The sequence below is a fragment of the Pholcus phalangioides genome, unplaced genomic scaffold (assembly GCF_987345545.1).
Source record: "Pholcus phalangioides strain wild (caught in Gottingen) unplaced genomic scaffold, Ppha-v1.0 ptg000007l_1, whole genome shotgun sequence".
In the NCBI taxonomy this organism is placed as follows: domain Eukaryota; kingdom Metazoa; phylum Arthropoda; class Arachnida; order Araneae; family Pholcidae; genus Pholcus; species Pholcus phalangioides.
In genome coordinates this window covers 2,300,679-2,318,807 of record NW_028301600.1, presented here as the reverse complement: position 1 = coordinate 2,318,807, position 18,129 = coordinate 2,300,679, and the positions used below count along the sequence as shown (strand labels likewise).

The following is an 18,129-nucleotide window of genomic DNA, read 5'->3' as shown; positions in this document are numbered from 1 at the left end:
CATCCAACGAAACGTGACAAGGCTTTTGAAGTCCATCCCAAAAGACTTCTTGTAAAGTTTTCAGGACATGTATAGGAGGAAAGGAATCCTTTTCTTTGAAAGGAAAGAGATTTGACGATATTCTTGACATCCAACGAAACGTGACAAGGCTTTTGAACTCCATCCCAAAAGACTTCTTGCAAAGTTTCCAGGACATGTATAGGAGATCTCAGCGGTGCATAGTAATGGGAGGTGACTATTTCGAAGGACAGTAAGGTAACTTTCGTTAGCATTTCATCTACGTTAATGTTACAGGACTATTCACCGAACTTTATTGTCAGAGGTTGTATATTTAACCATTGAAAACAAGAAGTTATTTCACCTGGCAAAACAAACGAAAAATAAACTGGATTTCAAGTTCGTGTAGGTGAAGGAAGACAAAATATTTCCCCGGAGGAATGAAACTTTAAGAGTAATCTGGATAACAAATTTTCGAAGCTTGCGGGAGGAAAAGCATTTTCAGAGATTGATCTCATAGAAGCTTACCTACAGATGGCCGTGCAACCAAGAGATAGACACCTACTGACTATCAACACACACAGAGGGTTATTCTGATACAAGAGGATTAAGTACGGGATAGCGCCAGCACCTGCTATTTGGCAGAGAAGCATTGAACAAGTTCTGGCTGGAATACCTGGCACTCGTGTGTATTTTGACGATATAAAAGTTACCGCAGCTTCTGACGATGAACACTTCAAAAGATTGAATGCTGTGTTCGAGCACCTGAAACAATATGGCTTGAAGGTGAACCAAAAAAAAGTGAGTTTTTCAAGGAATATTTATTATTGCGGATATAAAATTGATAAGAATGATCTATGGAAAACCTAAGAGAAAGTTAATGAAATATTAAATGAATCAGTACCTAAGAATGTGCCTGAACTGAGAAGTTTCCTGGGATTAGTTCAGTATTGTGGGAAATTTTGTCCAAATTTGTCGACAATTCAAAGGTGATTGCACCTTTGAATAATTTGCTACGTAAGGATAGCAAATTTATATGGAATCAAAAATGTCAAACTGCAAATACACTACAACTTACAATTTTAAAATTAATAAATTGCAGAGAACAGTTTTAATATTTTTCTGTACACACTACCTGAGAGCATCAACCGGAAAAGGTAGACTTCCTTTTTGGAGTTTCATCTCTAGTATTTTATGACAATCAGATACAACTTGATCTAGGCTTAATGTCTCCATTAAAATTCCACCTGTTCCAGCCACCCATGCACATAATAAATTTGGTTGATGAGGAACACATGAAAATCGATTTATACATTTGTACCAAGGTTGCGATCCCTGAAAAAAGTTATAAAATTAACTAAATAATTTATGTTTGTTTTTCTGAGCACTGCTGATACCATGTTGAAAAAATTTTCACACATAAGATTCAACATACTACCCATGGCAAAAAATGATCAATCATATAACAAAAAAAAAACACTAGCAATGGCATGTTTAAAATGCAAAAAAAAAAATTCAGTCATAATTTTTGGTGAAAACAGTCATTTTAAATCCGGAATAAATGAAAAATATCCAATTTATTTCAATGTGACCTTGAAAATCAAATTATGAACTGGCAACACCCAGGAAAAATCTATTTCATCAGCACATTTGTGGGAAATAAGTGTTTAATCACACTGCTTTAAAAAATATTTTTGCTTGATATGTAATGAAATGAATATGTAAATGAAATAATGTTCATGAAATTGCAGAGTAACCAAAAAACTAATATATATATATATAAATATAATAATAATGGGGTTTTACACATTATAACTTTTCTTGAAGCACTAAGAGATGGCTTCCAGAAGCTATCTTTCTGATGTTCTCAAAAAGCTGATAACTTCCATATTGGAAGACAGGTTTCCTCAAAAGGAAGTTTTGGGATTTTTAGCTGTGCTTTAGGTACGGTAAGCTTGCTTTGGAAAAAGTATCAGATGTGGTGCTGACAATTTTCCCTGGGCCAATTGTCTGTCTGCACCCGTGCTTTACACAATCTTTCATGAGAAGATTTAGATACTGAGTGCAAATTCAACACCTAAACCTCCTTCAAATTGGCAGCAGACAAGGTCTTGGTTGCAATGGTGTAAAAAATCACATCAGCTGGAAAATGATGACTGGAAGAAAATGTAGGGCTTCTACTCGAAAAAGTAAGAGGAGGGCACTCTCCTTTAGACAACATAATCATAGCATAATAAAAAAAAAACATCAAAAAATTTATTTTCCTTTATTTTTAGAAAATTAAAAAAAAAATATTCATAGCACTATTTCAGTATCCTATAAGATTGACTCAAGCCGAAGCAAAATGACTTGATAACAAAAACAATTTTTGGCCAAAACAGTGTACTAGCAACCACAGATAATTCTTTGTCTTTTCTCACAATATATATTACATTCGTTTTTTGGAATCTTCCAAATTCCAGTCTTTCTACTCTCTTCGACAATGAAAAGCAAATTATGAAGACATGTAAATTTTTTAAGATTGAGACACTTTCGAGACCACTTGCACAATGAAAAATGTGTGAATTACAAGGTCCAATGTAAATAAGTCAAGGTGAACCAGATGGTTTTACTGTATTGCCCATCCTTTATTTTAAAGGGATTTCTTTACATTTACTGTTCAATGCCACTGCCATTGTTTCTGAAAAATTAAGCATTTTCATTTCTAGCTCTTCGCCAAGCATTGTAAATATTAAAACAAAAAAGGCTTTCGTGACCATCGTGTAAATTAGAATTCAATTTCAAAGTTTTTGGGTTTTTTGGCTTTCGACGTTTCGTTTGTATGAGTTGCAAACATTTTCAAGAATTACGTAACAACGGGCCTACTACATTGGCTGAAGTTGTTCCTAAGGGCTCTGGAATAATGCTTGGGTTTCAATATCATCATTTTTAAAATGGGAAACCAAGCACTGTTGATATTTTCATCCTCTCTTCCAGGGGCGTAGACAAATTTCGTTCGGGGGGGGGGGGGGGAGACCAAAGTGACAGAACAATGGATTTGGCCATCTTTTTCCCTTTTTTCGGTCATTTTCTCACATTTCGGGGGGGGGGGACCAGACCCCCAAGTCCCCCCCCCCCTCGCTACGCCCTTGCTCTCTTCCTTTCTGTTGAAGCAGTTCTTGTGCTTTTGAATCTCGTTTGCTTCTATAGAAAATACATGAAAAATATCTCATGTCACTGGATAGCACTTGGGTGTTTGCGAAGAGAATTTTGTGATCCCTGGCCAGGGCATGCTCTGCTACAGCTGACTCTTGTCAACTTGACCCATTCTACAATTTAGTTTGTGCTAGACTCTCTCTAATCTGGTCGATATCGATCTTTTTGTAGTGCCTATGTACACTTCTCCACAACTGCATGGGATACAGTAAACCCCAGCTGTTTTTAATCCATCCCGTTAATCTTTGGCTGACCTAAGGGATTCACTTAGCTTTTTGGTTGGCTTGAAGATGGTCTTTATGTCAAATTTCCTCAGGTGTCGTCCAATTCTGTCTGTAACTCGAGGAATGTAAGTTTTATGTATAGCAGCTGTGAAAAGTCTTATTTTGAAATTATTTCTTTTTTTGCAATCCAATATACATTTCAAATCACTTTGTATTATCACACTGAAATAATATTCAAACACTCCGACCATAGGCACCAGAAACTGGGGGCTGATGCCATTTGAGCCCCCCCACCACTTTAATAACTCATGAATATACAATGCAATGTACCATTTCACCTCCTGAGTACGGGTTTGAGTCCCTTATATATGGAATGAATGGCGATTTTCAGCCCCCTCCTTCCTTGATGTTTCCTTCATGTCGGCAGCTTTGACTGGCCAAGGATGCCGGAAGTGTTTGGAACTTAAGGGTTCTTGTCTTGATCTTGAAGTAGGAAATTTTGATTTCTGAATCATTTCTCTGGGTGCTCATACCCATTCCATAAAGTACCCTGGGCACCCACAGCATCCCTGTCTCTGACACCACTGCAAATGTCAATCGATTTTTGATTTTCTTTTTCAACTCTAAAGTAACAACTCTCAAATAAAAAGAATGAAATCAGACTTTTAATTAACCTATTATATGTAACTTCTTGTACATGACAATCATACGGCTGGCTCCAGTCAACGATTAGTAACCATTTCTTCTTACAACACAAGTGAATTAACATTAACAGACAATATAGGATTATATTCAGAGGTATATTTCCTGGGTGGGGAGTGGGTATGTGGGCTTTATCCCAAGATGACAAGTTCAAGTAAAAGGGCATAACCTAAATTGAGTAATTGGTGATCAAGAACATGAATTAGAAAGGAAGAAGGGAGGCAAGGTTTGAATAGCCCACAGGTGGGAAAACTATAAATTCGCCTCTGATTATAGCCTACATTTATTAGGATAATTTTGATTTTAAAAACAATTCGTATCGTACATATAAACAATCTACACAATATCTAAACCTTTATTTATTTTCAGTGCCTGTGAGTAACATTTTATTTAAACACTTATCTAATGTGAATATAGCAATAAAAAGCCAGATGATGATTAATAGAATAACAAGTGACGCCATTTTAAACTATCATAATTTTTCAACGATATATAAAAGATTTCAATTTATCACAATTTAAGTTGAATTCAAACAATTTAATTTAAAAAGTACTACATTATTTTTTTTCATCCGTATAATCTGTATCTCTATTTTATGATACAACAAAAAACTCAAATAAAGAAAATTAGTTATAGGCCAATTCATTCAATTGCATTAAAAGATTAATAGACTGGATCAAAGTTTGATCCAGTTTATCAATTCTCCTGATGATGCCAACCACTAGTGTTGGGGAAACGTTGAGAACTAACTCAAACGGACGACGGTCTTCGAACCTGAAAAAACAATTTTTATCAAATGATGGCCGCGAAAACCTTATCAACTATAAGATTAATGGTTATATTATATCTATGCGACTGACCCATAGACATATTTCTTATTGGTGATTACATGGTCTATGTCGGTGTTCATCCTGTGGGCAATATGAAAACATCATCGAATCGTCATTCATAAGCACTGTACATTAGGGTGGAACGAAAAAAAAAATAATTTCGAAATTGCTATTGTAATAGAATTTAAAATATGCCTATATGTGAAGAAATGTCATTCCTAATTTTTTTCCCCAAAATTCAAACTTCTTGAGGTTCCTCATCGCCCCTAAAGTTTTACGCACGTGTGGAATTCTATAGCATGACACCACGGAGGCTTTCCTATTCCCATGAACACGTGATTTGTTAAGTGAACTGGATGTTTTTCCCTTGTTTCCAGTATTCATCTGCAATCTTACCCCTTAACTGAGAGGGTGTATAGCAGTCAAAATGAAGACCAGAAGCTTTTACTGGCATTTTAGGAAATCCTAAAGAGTTGGATTCTCGGGTCTTGCCCACCTATGGCGATGTTATGGTTTGTTATTTGCTGACTCAACACAATATGAAGGCACAACAATCAAGAAAAGATCCAGCTATTGCAGACATTCTTGAAATTATCGTGCCAAAGATAGAAAATATTTGGAAAATTACTTCAATTCTTACGGTTTCTCACCAACGGATATGCAAAATTTTCAAAGACTTTTACTGTAAATACAAGAATCTTCAGAAAAATATGAAAGCAAGGGAAGATTCTCACATTTTTAAGTTGAACTTGAAATCTTTTCAGTGCGAAGAACGGAAATTATTCGTTATTGCAGCATGCAAATGTGATTTTGAAGACTAAGTGTGACAAGTTGAGAAAGGTCCCAAATTTAGAGCGAGATTTCTTGCAATATCAAAGAAGTACACGCAAGATGGCCATTGGTCGAGTAGATGAAGAAATTGAAAAACAATAAACAAAGGAAAATGAAAATGGTATCCCATTTGAAGTCATCTCAAGAAGAAACGGCGGAAACTAGTTCATCAACCACTGAAAACTCATCTATATCCAACGATTCTGAGGAAAGTGATCTATATGAGCCAAAACAGTTTACCGTGGAAGTTAGCATTTCCATCTACCAGTACTGAAGCTGGCCCATCAATTTGTGCCGAAGCAAGTACTTCATTTGCTTTTGAAGTTCTACCATCATCCTCACAGATGAGAACTAAATTACCAAATGTTGCTCTTGCTTGTGATAGAACTGGTGTGTCTGATCGATCAGCTGCAATTATTGTGAATGCTGTGCTGGAAGATGTTGGGTTATTGACGAAAGAGAAGCCAGATATGACAATAGACCAGATGAAAATAAGGCGTGAAAGAGCATCACAGAGAGTTCTTTTGCAAGATAAAATTCCTAGAACAAAGTGTGCGAGAAATATATTTTGATGGTCGAAAAGACAAAACCTTAGCTAATGTCAAAGAAGATGATTCTTTCCATAGAAGAACCGTATCTGAAGAACATATAACTATATTGCAGGAACCCGGGTCAATTTATCTCGGTCACACAACTCCAAGAAGCAGTAGAGCAAGGGATATAAAGTCATCAATCCTAGACATTTTGAAGCAAGATTTTGATACGAAGGAATTGATGGCAATCGGATGCGACGGAACTGCTACCAACACTGGTTATAAAAATGGTGTTTTCAAATTAATAGAGAAAGAAATAGGCCATCCCTTGCAATGGCTTATTTGTCTTTTTCACTTCAATGAGTTACCGCTAAGGCATCTTGTGAAGTATCTAGATGGATGTCCCATCAGTCCACACAGGCTTCAAGGTGATATCGGAAAAAGTTTGGAAAATTGTGAAAGATTACCTATATATATATTGTGATATCTAAACCATTCTTTAATAACCTTCCGATAATGGACAGTGACAACACTGATTTAAGTGTAGATCAGATATATCTCGTGGAAATAGTACGGGCAAAAAACTGAGAATCAAGAGAATTCTAAAAATTAGAAATGAAGGATTTTATCAGAAGCACAAATCCGTACATTCCATGTTCCGAAAATAAACTTTTCTGCTAAGCACTATTCGGAACTAATTTCATGGGATCAAGTGCGAGTGACTGAACCACCTATCATAAAAAAATCAGGAAATGAACCCACAAAAATGATCTGAACCTGCTTTTCTATGCGAATTTTACCGTGTCATACACAAGCAGTTGAACGGTGAGTACGACTCGTAACTGAAGCATCTATTGCTGTATCAACAACCGAGAGTCGTGAAGGCTTCATTCAAGCCAGAGTAAAATCAAGGAGTTCTCTTCCATCGTTCGAAAAAAAAAAAAATGGACTATTTTGCAAAAAAGTGAAATGTAATAAGTGTGATAACAGAGGAAGCAATACAGGCATCCTCCTGACACCTTTATCGTCAAACTATGTTCTTTTTTTTTTATTTTATAATTTGGAACATGGTTATAGTTTTGTTCCCACCCCATCCCCCCAAAAAAGGGGTTATTATATATATATATATATATATATATATATAATGTTTACATAGATTTTTATAATGTGGACTTAGAAAAGTCTTTTTGCTCGACCTTTAGGGTCCGTGAGGAACCTCAAGATATTAAAATATTTTCCTAGATTTTGGTATAACGTCTTAAAACCTTGAAAGGCATCTTTTGAATACTAAGGCAACATCAATTTCCAAAAAAAGTGAAAAAACACCCTTTTTCGTTCCACCCTACTGTACATTTCTACCCTTGATCTGCGCCCAATTTCCTTCACTGTGAGAAACAGAAATCTCAACAAAAGCGGGAAGTCTGGCTTATATGGTGAAATTAAATATTAATTTAATTGAATTATTAATTAATTAAAAATTTCAGGTTCTTGTGGAGATACTGTAATGGTAAATGTTGGTGACTCTCGGAGGGGGGAGGGAGAAACTCTCGAGCCCATGGGGCAGATAGAAATTTACCGTTAAAGATAGGCTGACTGTAATTTGGGGAATATCATACAAACCAAAATTTTTCCACATGATATTGAAATTTTATGACAGCAAAAATCAATTATTTAACATTTCAAATTTTTATGACTAAATTTTCAAATATAATTAAGCTTTTATATGCAGTTAAATTTTCAAATGTAATTGATATTGTAATTTTAATTTCGATGACCTTTCCGCATTGACAAAAAATAATTATTTTCAGTTAATTTCGTGTACTTTTGTTCATGTTTCTTATTTCACGTGTAAGACAAAAACATACATACAAGCTCGCGTGGAATATGTACAGTGAGGAATCGGCTATTCGGCGAATTGATTCTGCGCTGTAATATATAAATTGACGTCACGACGAATTGACATGGCGGCAAACTTGTACAGCTATGAGCTGTGTCAAATTTATACCGTAACAAATTGAACTGCGCCGAGTTGAGCGCAACAAATTTACCGGCTATGGACAGTGAGAGATTGGTGGTTCAATTCCCCACAGAGAAATGTGAATTTTCTTTCTGAACTATATATTTCGGTCTCTGCTTGGTTATCTAGGCTTTCGTACTTCGAGATAGGTGGTGTTTTTTAATGATTGTTTTATTAATTTTTGGGGAATTATGTAAATGTTATTATACCTTGGAGATGATCTAAAGGTATTAATTAGGTAAATAAATTTTTTTTTTTTCAAAATTAGGATAGACTAGAAAAAGTAAAGGTATCATGAAAGGATATTTAGTGAATGATAAAGCTCATGAATTGAGGTGCTGACATTGAAAAGGGTGCAAGTCCCCAGAAACCTAAAAATATTTTTTTGCTTAAAAGAATAGAGGTTCCTAGGTCAATAGGACTAAAAAGAGTGCAAGTTCATAGACGATGTAGTTTAGTTACAGTTGTTGTCAAGACATGGGGCACATGTTAACTCAATGAGCTGTGGCTTTGAAAAGGGTGCAAGCCAGGGTTGGTGAAAAAAACGGTTTTTTTGAAAAAAACCAAAAAACCGGGTTTTTTGGTTTAAACCAGGTGTTTTTGTTTTCAATGGTATTAACATTAAAAACAATGAAATTTCTGAAAAATCATTCAAACTTCCAATAATTAACTAAAATAAAATGTTTATTAGTGTAATTAACACTATTCCCATGCTAATTAATCAATAAATATTTCTTACATTTTAACAAAAACCAACTTTTGCAATTTAATTATTTTTTGCTCAACTCAATGGATTATTGTGTGTTTGAAAATTCTTTTAATGTTATTATTAATCATATAATATATAAAAGTTTTTCTCCAGTTACTTTCAGTATACTTAATTAGGAAGCTATTTTGAAAAAAGTAATAAAAATTAAGTGAATATAATGTATTTAATGAAGCATAAATAATGCAGATTAATTAGCAATGATTTACGATATACAGGGTGATTATAACTAAGGTATCGATTTCAAAACACTGTAAAAAAGAACGATTGTCAAAATGACTTGAAAATTGACATGAATATTCCTGAAAAAATGCAATTTTATTTGGTAAAGGGGGAAAAATACTTAAAAATGTAAAATTAATGACACTTCATCCAACGTGTGGGAAATTTGCTCGCAGAATGGAAACGATAGCCAGTCATGGTAGAATGATACCTTAATTATAGCATTTCACGATTTCATAATTCATGGAAACATCACAAAAAACGAAGTGATTGAACAAATAAGAACTTACTTAAGAAATGTTAAATATGTTGTCCACCGCGTGTTCTGGCTATGAGGTTGAAAGCACAAAAATTCTTGTCCGACAACAGAATCGGAGTATGCCATGGTCATAATGTGGATGTGCTTGCAATTCAGCTTTATTAAACCAAACACGCCCCCGTTAATATTCTTAAGGAACTTCTAACATATAGGGGATGTGCTGGAGATTGCAATCACCAAAAGTTTGCAATCTGACCACTGTTTATAACATTTTGAGGTACCCCCACAGCCAGAAGTTGCAAGGGTTAAGGTGCATCCTGTCAAAATGGGTCTTCAGCAGGTGCTTTCCTGGTATTGCAATGTGCATCTTGATAGAAGTTCTATCCACACACTGATGCTGTGGAAGTGCTGAAATGATGTGGTTGCACAAAATATTATACTGCTGGCCATGTACAGCATCATCTACTTGCACATTTTGCACTTTTTTTCCTTTTGCAAAAGAAGCTTCCATTGCTTCAGGAGTATCCGTGTAAATTTTCAAGTCATTCTGATCAGTACTTATTGTATAGTTTTGGAATCAAAACTTAAATTATAATCACCTTGTATATAGCTGATTATTTTTCATAAATCTGTTACAACTATACAGTAGAACCTCGATTAACTGGGCTTAACAGTGTGAAAATATAAAAAAAACAACTATTGAATATTAAGACTGGGAGATATACAGTAGGAGATGTGCTACTTTTTATGGGAATGAAAATGTATGTGAGGTAATGTAACTACTAGTACACTGGTCTTTGTCCTTTAAGGACAGCTGATGTCTTTATTGGATTATAGGACCACCTGCCCCTAGCATGATGGTGTCACTACTGTAGCTGCTTCTTTGTGAAGGGAAAAAGAAACCCTGTGAGATAATACACCACTAAATTTAGATGTGTGATGCAATCATCATTCATGAATTTGCTAAAGATATATAGAGCATCAGAATGTAGCCAAAGGTTAGAAAATGTTGTAAGAATGAGAAATTTTGGCTTTTATATATAACTTCAAATAACTAAGATACTTCATATGAAAAATATATATATATATATTCTGGCCACTTTTATGAGACTTTTTGAAAAAAAACCACTTATAAAATCTTATGTCATTTAAAGATATACCATCAGAATGTACCCCAAGGATATAAAATGTGGTAAAAATGAAACATTTTTGCTAATAATGCACCAATATGATATTTTTCAAGGAAAAAAAATTATATTTAGGCAACTTTTATTTGATTTTTTGAAAAAAACCAAAGTGGTTTTTTTAAAAAAACCACTTGGTTTAAACCAAACAACCCGGGTGCAAGCATCACGACGGCGAGCAGCCTCTATAGGAGTTCTGTTCTGTTTGTAACCTACCTTTGTTTACATCTGATTTGAAACACCTGTACATTTTCGCGCTTCAAAGTTCAGTTTGGTTTTTCTCGAGAGTTGAAGTTATTTTCGTGCAAGCTACAATGGAAAATATCACAGAGAAAGAAGACGTTTGTCCTGCCTGACAAGGTGAGTGTTAACAGATTTTATCCTAATCTTACCTACTGTTGCTGTTATTTACATTTACTTACATCTTCTTGTAAGCATTCGGAATAGTTCTTTGGTACCTACGGAACTTATTTTTGGTTAAATAATATGCACCCTCCTACCTACCTAAGGACCAATATGTTTGCTTCCTTATTTCAGGCAACATGCAAGTGCCATTACCAGTGCAAGTCTCTCAAAGCTGGGGATTTTCTGAGGCTGAACTCAGAGTTTCGTACTTTGTCTAGTGAATCTCAAAAGAGCTACCTAATGAACCACTTCAGTCTGGTAAATTTACAAACACGAAAACCCAGGAAATATAAAACCCAACTGAAAGCAGGAGACAAACGTCGCAAGTTACACTATTCTGTCTAAGAAAGGTACCTTACAAGTTTACAACCGAACGGGGTGCGGTAGCCCAGATCGATAAAATACTCGCCAGGTCGATAAGATACTCCTCCAAAACTCTACAGCATACTCCATTCCAGGACGAACTAAACCTCGGAAAAGTGAAAGAATGACTGTAGGAGAATGTGAAGAGACCTTTTTGATAATAAAACCAAGCATTCTATTTGATTTTTTGACCACCACTGAACAATGTTGAGAAAACCTAAGCCGCTTGTCAATGAGAATTCCCAAATCGGTGACCCTAGTTGCCAGGGCCGTGGCTAGATGCTTGGTCATCTGGGGAAAGTCTGCATTTTGATGCCCCCTTGTAATGTTGAAGGAGAGGTGGTCAGAATGAAATTTGCGGCCCCCTCGGGTCCAGTGCCCAGGGCACGAGACCCGCTGTGCAACAACTCTGCATAACTACCCAGGATTCTGATCTGGCGAAATCGGTACAATCGATACACAGTAAGATAGAGACAAATGATTTCAAGAGAATTTCTAGATTTTAACATAAGTAAATTTATTAATACTTTTAACCATTAACTAGGTTACAATTAACGGAACTATCACTAAATTATTTCTCTAATTCATACCAATCCCCATGCAAGTCTGTTGACTCATCAATATAGTCGGGCGACTGAAGTTTGACGATCTTGAATTACTCGACCAGCGACGTCATTGCCCTTGATGGGAGCGAGCGAAGGTCACGAGCTGAGACTCCACGTGGCGGCGAGAACGGCAGGCTCAACAACTAGAGCTGAGGTGATCACCAGGTGGTCAGAAGAAACGATCGACGGCAAGCCAAACGACGGACCAGCGATGACAGGAACCGGGACGACAGCAGTGACAATGGATGACTAGAGAGGAGGCATGATAAGGTCCGGAACCAGCCGGCGATGTGCAGAGCACCAATGATATGAGTTATTTCATACTATGGACGATTCACCAAAAGGCAACCACCTCCACCTTAAGTGAGGTATACTGAGTTGAAAGCGAGATTGAATGCGAGAGAATGTGAAGTGACTCCGGGTATTTATACCTAAAAAGGAAGTGCAGAACGATCCAACTCCTGGGACCAACCACCTCAAAAAAATACACATCAGAGCACGACCAATAGGAAAATACAACATCCAATTTGCATAAAGAAATGACAATAGATTTTTTATATGAAATTTCACAAAATAAAAATGGCAACAACAATTTAAAATGGCGATGTGATTAGGATTGCACATTTTTCCGGACTATGAGCAATGAAAATATCACAGATTAATTTAATCGACCTTGCACGGTTATAAAAGGTAAGAAAACATAACAAATTCTATTAAAAATTATACAATTACAACTAAATTGAAGAGCCAAAAAAACTGGTTCAGGCATGAGTATGCAAATAAAGAGATATGGAACCAATCAGAGTACGGCACTACGGTCGGCAACGCCTATATAACACAACAAGTGTCTGGCATAGTTGTTAGATCGGTTACTGCTGCTACAATGGCAGGTTATCGAGATTTAAGTGAGTTTGAACGTGGTGTTATAGTCTGCGCATGAGAAATGGAACATAGTATCTCCGAGGTAGCGATGAAATTTGGATTTTCACGTACAACCATTTCACGAGTGTACTGTGAATATCGGGAATCCGGTAAAAAATTAAATCTACGACATCGCTGCGGCTGGAAAAAGATCATGCAAGAACGGGACCAACGACGACTGACGAGAATCATTAAACGTGACAGACGTGCAACCCTTCCGCAAATTGCTGCAGATTTCAATGCTGGGCCATCAACAAGTGTCAGCGTGCGAACCATTCAACAAAACATCATCGATATGGGCTTTCGGAGCCAAAGGCCCACTCGTGTACCCTTGATGACTGCACGACACAAAGCTTTACGCCTCGCCTGGGCCCGACAACACAGACATTGGACTGTTGAGGACTGGAAACACATTGCCTGGTCTGACGAGTCTCTGTTCCAATTGCTTCGAGCTGATGGACGTGTACGGGTATGGAGACAACCTCATGAATCCATGGACTCTACATGTCAACAGGGGACTGTTCAAGCTGGTGGAGGCTCTGTGATGATATGGGGCGTGTGCAGTTGGCGTGATATGGGACCCCTGATACGACTCTGACAGGTGACAGGTACGTAAGCATCCTGTCTGATCACCTGCACCCATTCATGTCCATTGTGCATTCCGACGGACTTGGACAATTTCAGCAGGACAATGCGACACCCCACATGTCCAGAATTGCTACAAAGTGGCTCCAGGAACACTCTTCTGACTTTAGACACTTCCGCTGGCCACCTAAATCCCCAGACATGAACATTATTGAACATATCTGCGATGCCTTGCAACGTGCTGTTCAGAAGAGATCTCCACCCCCTCTTACTCCTACAGATTTATGGACAGCCCTGCAGGATTCATGGTGGCAATTACCTCCAGCACTACTTCAGACATTAGTCGAGTCCATGCCACGTCGTGTTGCAGCACTTCTGCGGGCTCGTGGCGGCCCTACACGAAATTAGGCAGGTGTACCAGTTTTTTTTGGCTCTTCAGTGTATATAAACATGTTTCAAAAATAAGAGATAGAGGCAGGTTTGGCAAATTCCCCAAAGGTTCCTGACTATTGTTACAGCTGCAACCTGTTTAGTGCACTCCCAGATTCTACTTTTAACTCTCAAGTTCTTTGACAGTAAAAGGAAATGACTCAATGCCAGAATTCAAATCAAGACATTTATTCAATTACAAAATTTACTTAAAATTTCCTAAAGATATTAAAAATTTAATATAATGTTAAACAAAGAACATTTATATATATCACAGAGACTTTTTTCACATATTGCACTTATCGGAATGTGGTCCGGAACTTCGACATGCGACTAGAGGAAAGTCACCATTTCCATACGACTTCCAAAGTCCAGTTTTGAAGTGAACGTCCTCTGAGTAGTAGACCCGACAGAGGCCGATTCACATTAGCCCCAAAGGGGACGAAGCGCGCTGGGGACCGTATCACCACATTTCAAGAGGCACTGTCTAGAACTGGCACAACATCGGAACCAAGAAGAAAATCTGGTCGTGCAAGTGACGTAAGTCTGTAGGTGAAACGATCTTCGGACGACAGCCCAGAGAGTGCCAAAGGGCTAGGATTGCAGGAGGTTGGGAATCCGGCTGCGATGAGGCAGACGTTGAGAACAGCCACAGTCGACCCATCCATTGTACATGGTTGGCGATACCAACTAGATCAGGACCAGAAACTGTAGGTGTAGAGACCTTTCTGTCGTCACCTAGCTAGCGTTAGAAGAGCTAAGTTACCGCTCATATATGTGAAGTTACTATTAAAAATAAATTCGGACCTGTGGAGATACAAACAAATGCTAATTTAGAAAAAAAATATCACAGGATACGTTTCCAAGCCTAAGGCTAGATGAAGTTTCGTTACATTTAATCTGATTAGTGAAAAACTAGCACCACTGTGCTACAACATCGGAGAACTGAACTCGTAAAATGAGTGAGATGAAAAGGAATGCGAACGTTCGACAAACACAATCCGTATTTATACTAATCATGAAACAAATATTCTTGGACCACGGAAACACTTCGTCACAACAAGAAAACTATTACGTCACAACGTACACTTCAATATAATTTACATATAGTTTCAGAATATTAGTGCAAACAATAAATTATCATTCGGCAAATGTCAGGTGAACTGGCCAAGTTCACCCAACACGACCAACGACAATCGGGAAAATTTACCAACCGAGGTCCGCGCCATCCGCCGGGAAATAAAATGCTTAAGTTCACAACAGGTTAAACGCAGGGCCGTCTTAAGAGCATCATGGGTCCCCGGGCCAAGTGATTTTTTTGAGGCCCCACCTGGTTAATTCTAGAAAATTTCAACCAGATTTAATTTTTGTGGGGCCCCTCTTCTCTTGAGGTGCCCGGGTGGGCCCATGCATCAAGACGGCACTGGTTAAGCGTACAAAAGGAACACAACCTCCAATGAGACTAGGTGACATCTCTCCCGGGAGGCACCAACAGATTAAGAGCTTATAAAAATAATATTGCTGAGAGATTAATTTAGATGGGACATTAGCAGCCCGACCTGCAGTCTCATCCTCGTCAAGCGACTGGAAGACCCCACCCTCCAGCCAAAAGACTAAGCAGATAAACTAGCCCTTACCGGAATGCTAGCGAGACCTTCTGTGGTTTGCGGTAGCTAAGCGGTCCCTGGAGTCTAAAGGTAAGCATTCTCTCTTGATATTAGGATTATTAAGGAAAAACATGACCCGGAGGCCGTCATGTTACATTCCCCCCGACCATAAAAAAAAAATTCTCAAGGGAAATTTTTGAAGTCCCTAAAAAAAAAATATTTTTACCACCCTGTACATATCTCCCTATATATTCACATTACCATTAAATGAAAAATTATCACCAGAGAGATCAGTATCTTGAGCCCGAAGAAAATTACACACCTCAACAATACTTCAAAATTTTTTTCCGTTCATCAATAGTCTGTTGGTCCACATCACTCCGCAGAACCTAGCCACAAATTCTCGCACAGTGAGAAACAGTGGAACACTGCTTGGAGTTTTCATGGCAGTTTTACTGATGCGGCTTATGAGCCGAAACAATGTCTCAAGCTGCCTCTGTATTAGAGTGATGCACCAATCCTTGAGCATCCATTTGATGGATAAATATTTTTCTAAAATTTGCATGCCATCTGAATTCTTTATGGTTTCATTTTATTTTACCCATTCTATTTAATTCAGGCAGAATTTTCGAAATGAACTAGTGTGAAAAATTGAGTTTATAACTCATGCATTTTTGATAGATTTATGATAATAAACCATTATTTTATCAATATTTGAGTATAATCGAAATTTCACCATGTCTGAAATATAGAATTACTTTTTATTGTTTAGTTATTCAGGGTCAAGAGTTTTCAGGATTTTTGGAAATTTTCGACAAAAATAATGCACTTGATTCTAGTGCGATATTATTCTATTATATAATGTTCTATTAATATCCATCATTAAGGTGACACAAATGTTAAATTTTGAGTTACGAATATCGGATGGTTTTCAACACTTTAACATTTATCGAATGAATTTTTATTTTTTAATGTTTTCATGTGATCAGGGCACTTCCTAGTGAGTGAAATCATATTTCATTTTAGATGAAACAGTAGTGCAAAAATGTCAAAAGATAGACAAGAGAACAAATTTTAACAGAATTTTTTTTCTTAAAGCCAGCCATATATTTTCTCATGCAGCAATTAATTTTTCTAATTATAATTTCTTCCTAATAAATTTTAGTATGGGGTTTACTTTTCCCTTTCTCTCCCCCCCCCATAAATTGGAAAACGGGCTGCATTACGCTTTTTTAGGGATAGACTAAGATTTTTTTTCCTTCTGAGGTTGGCAGGTCTGCGTATTTATTTTTTTAAATTTTCATACTTAAATAGAAGGTTTTTCACATGCATCTAGTAGGCTCATTGCACCCGATCTTTTAACTTTTATATTGCGCTCAATTAAGGGTTAAAAATGACTATGCTGGGTAATAGTAAAACCCATGTTATGTTTACTTCAACTTATCAATGAAAATATTACCTTTCATAAACTTTGTTGTGTTCAACGTAACTCATCTGTGAAAATATTACCTTTTACTTTTTTCCACAGAAATACGCACATGCCATAATACAACCTCTGACAATAGAGTTCAGTGAATAGTCCTGTAACATTAACGTAGATGAAATGTTAATGAAAGTTACCTTACTGCCCTTCAAAATAGTCACCTTCCATTACCATGCACCGCTGAGATCTTCTATACATGTCCTGGAAACTTTGCAAGAAGTCTTTTGGGATGGACTTCAAAAGCCTTGTCACGTTTCGTTGGATGTCAAGAATATTGTCAAATCTCTTTCCTTTCAAAGCGAGTTTGAGTCGTGGGAATAGGAAGAAGTCTGGAGGATTGAGATCTGGCGAGTATGGTGGATGTTCAATTTGCACCACCCCCTTTTTTGCCGGGAACTCTTTGACGATATTGGCTGTGTGAGGGCGAGCATTGTTGTGAACAAGAAACCATGAACCTTGTTGTGCGTACTGAGGTCATACCCTGTGTAGACGTTTCATGAAACGGGTCAAAATTTCAATGTACCTTGCAGCATTCATCATCGTTCCCTCAGGTAGAAATTCCTTGTGGATAATGCTTTGACTATCGAAAAAGGTGATTAGCATCATTTTGATGCGTAATTTTTCTGCTCTGACCTTTTTCCGACGAGGTGATGCAGGAGAACGCCATTCCATGCTTTGCCGTTTCGTTTTAGGGTCGTACCTGAGACACCAGGACTCATCCTCAGTGACAATACAGTTCAAGACATTAGGTGTTGCATCCGCCGTTTCGACAGAAGCCTGTAAACGTGCCTGGTTCTAATTGTCAGTCAAGTGATGTGGCACAAGACGACAACACGCCTTTCGCATCCCTAAATTCTGGGTAACGATTTGTCGTGCGGATTCACGGTTAATCTGCAGTTCATCAGCTATCATGCGCACAGTTAAACGACGATCTTTCGCGATCATTTTCATCACTTTCTCAATGTTTCGTC

General features: G+C 37.3%; 1 protein-coding gene across 9 annotated transcripts in view; it reads right to left on the bottom strand.

The window, feature by feature from the left end:
* LOC149084790 (peroxisomal N(1)-acetyl-spermine/spermidine oxidase-like) overlaps nucleotides 1–18,129 on the bottom strand; it is a 199,078-nt gene that overhangs the window by 139,953 nt on the left and 40,996 nt on the right. For all 9 annotated transcript variants that reach the window (XR_016192759.1, XR_016192758.1, XR_016192761.1 and 6 more), the window contains exon 4: nucleotides 1,133–1,332. Coding sequence is in view for 4 of the 9 variants with exons in the window: in XM_089232531.1 (XP_089088657.1) it covers nucleotides 1,133–1,332 (200 nt within the window). In the remaining 5 variants the exon portion in view is untranslated. The remainder of the gene's footprint in view (nucleotides 1–1,132; nucleotides 1,333–18,129) is intronic.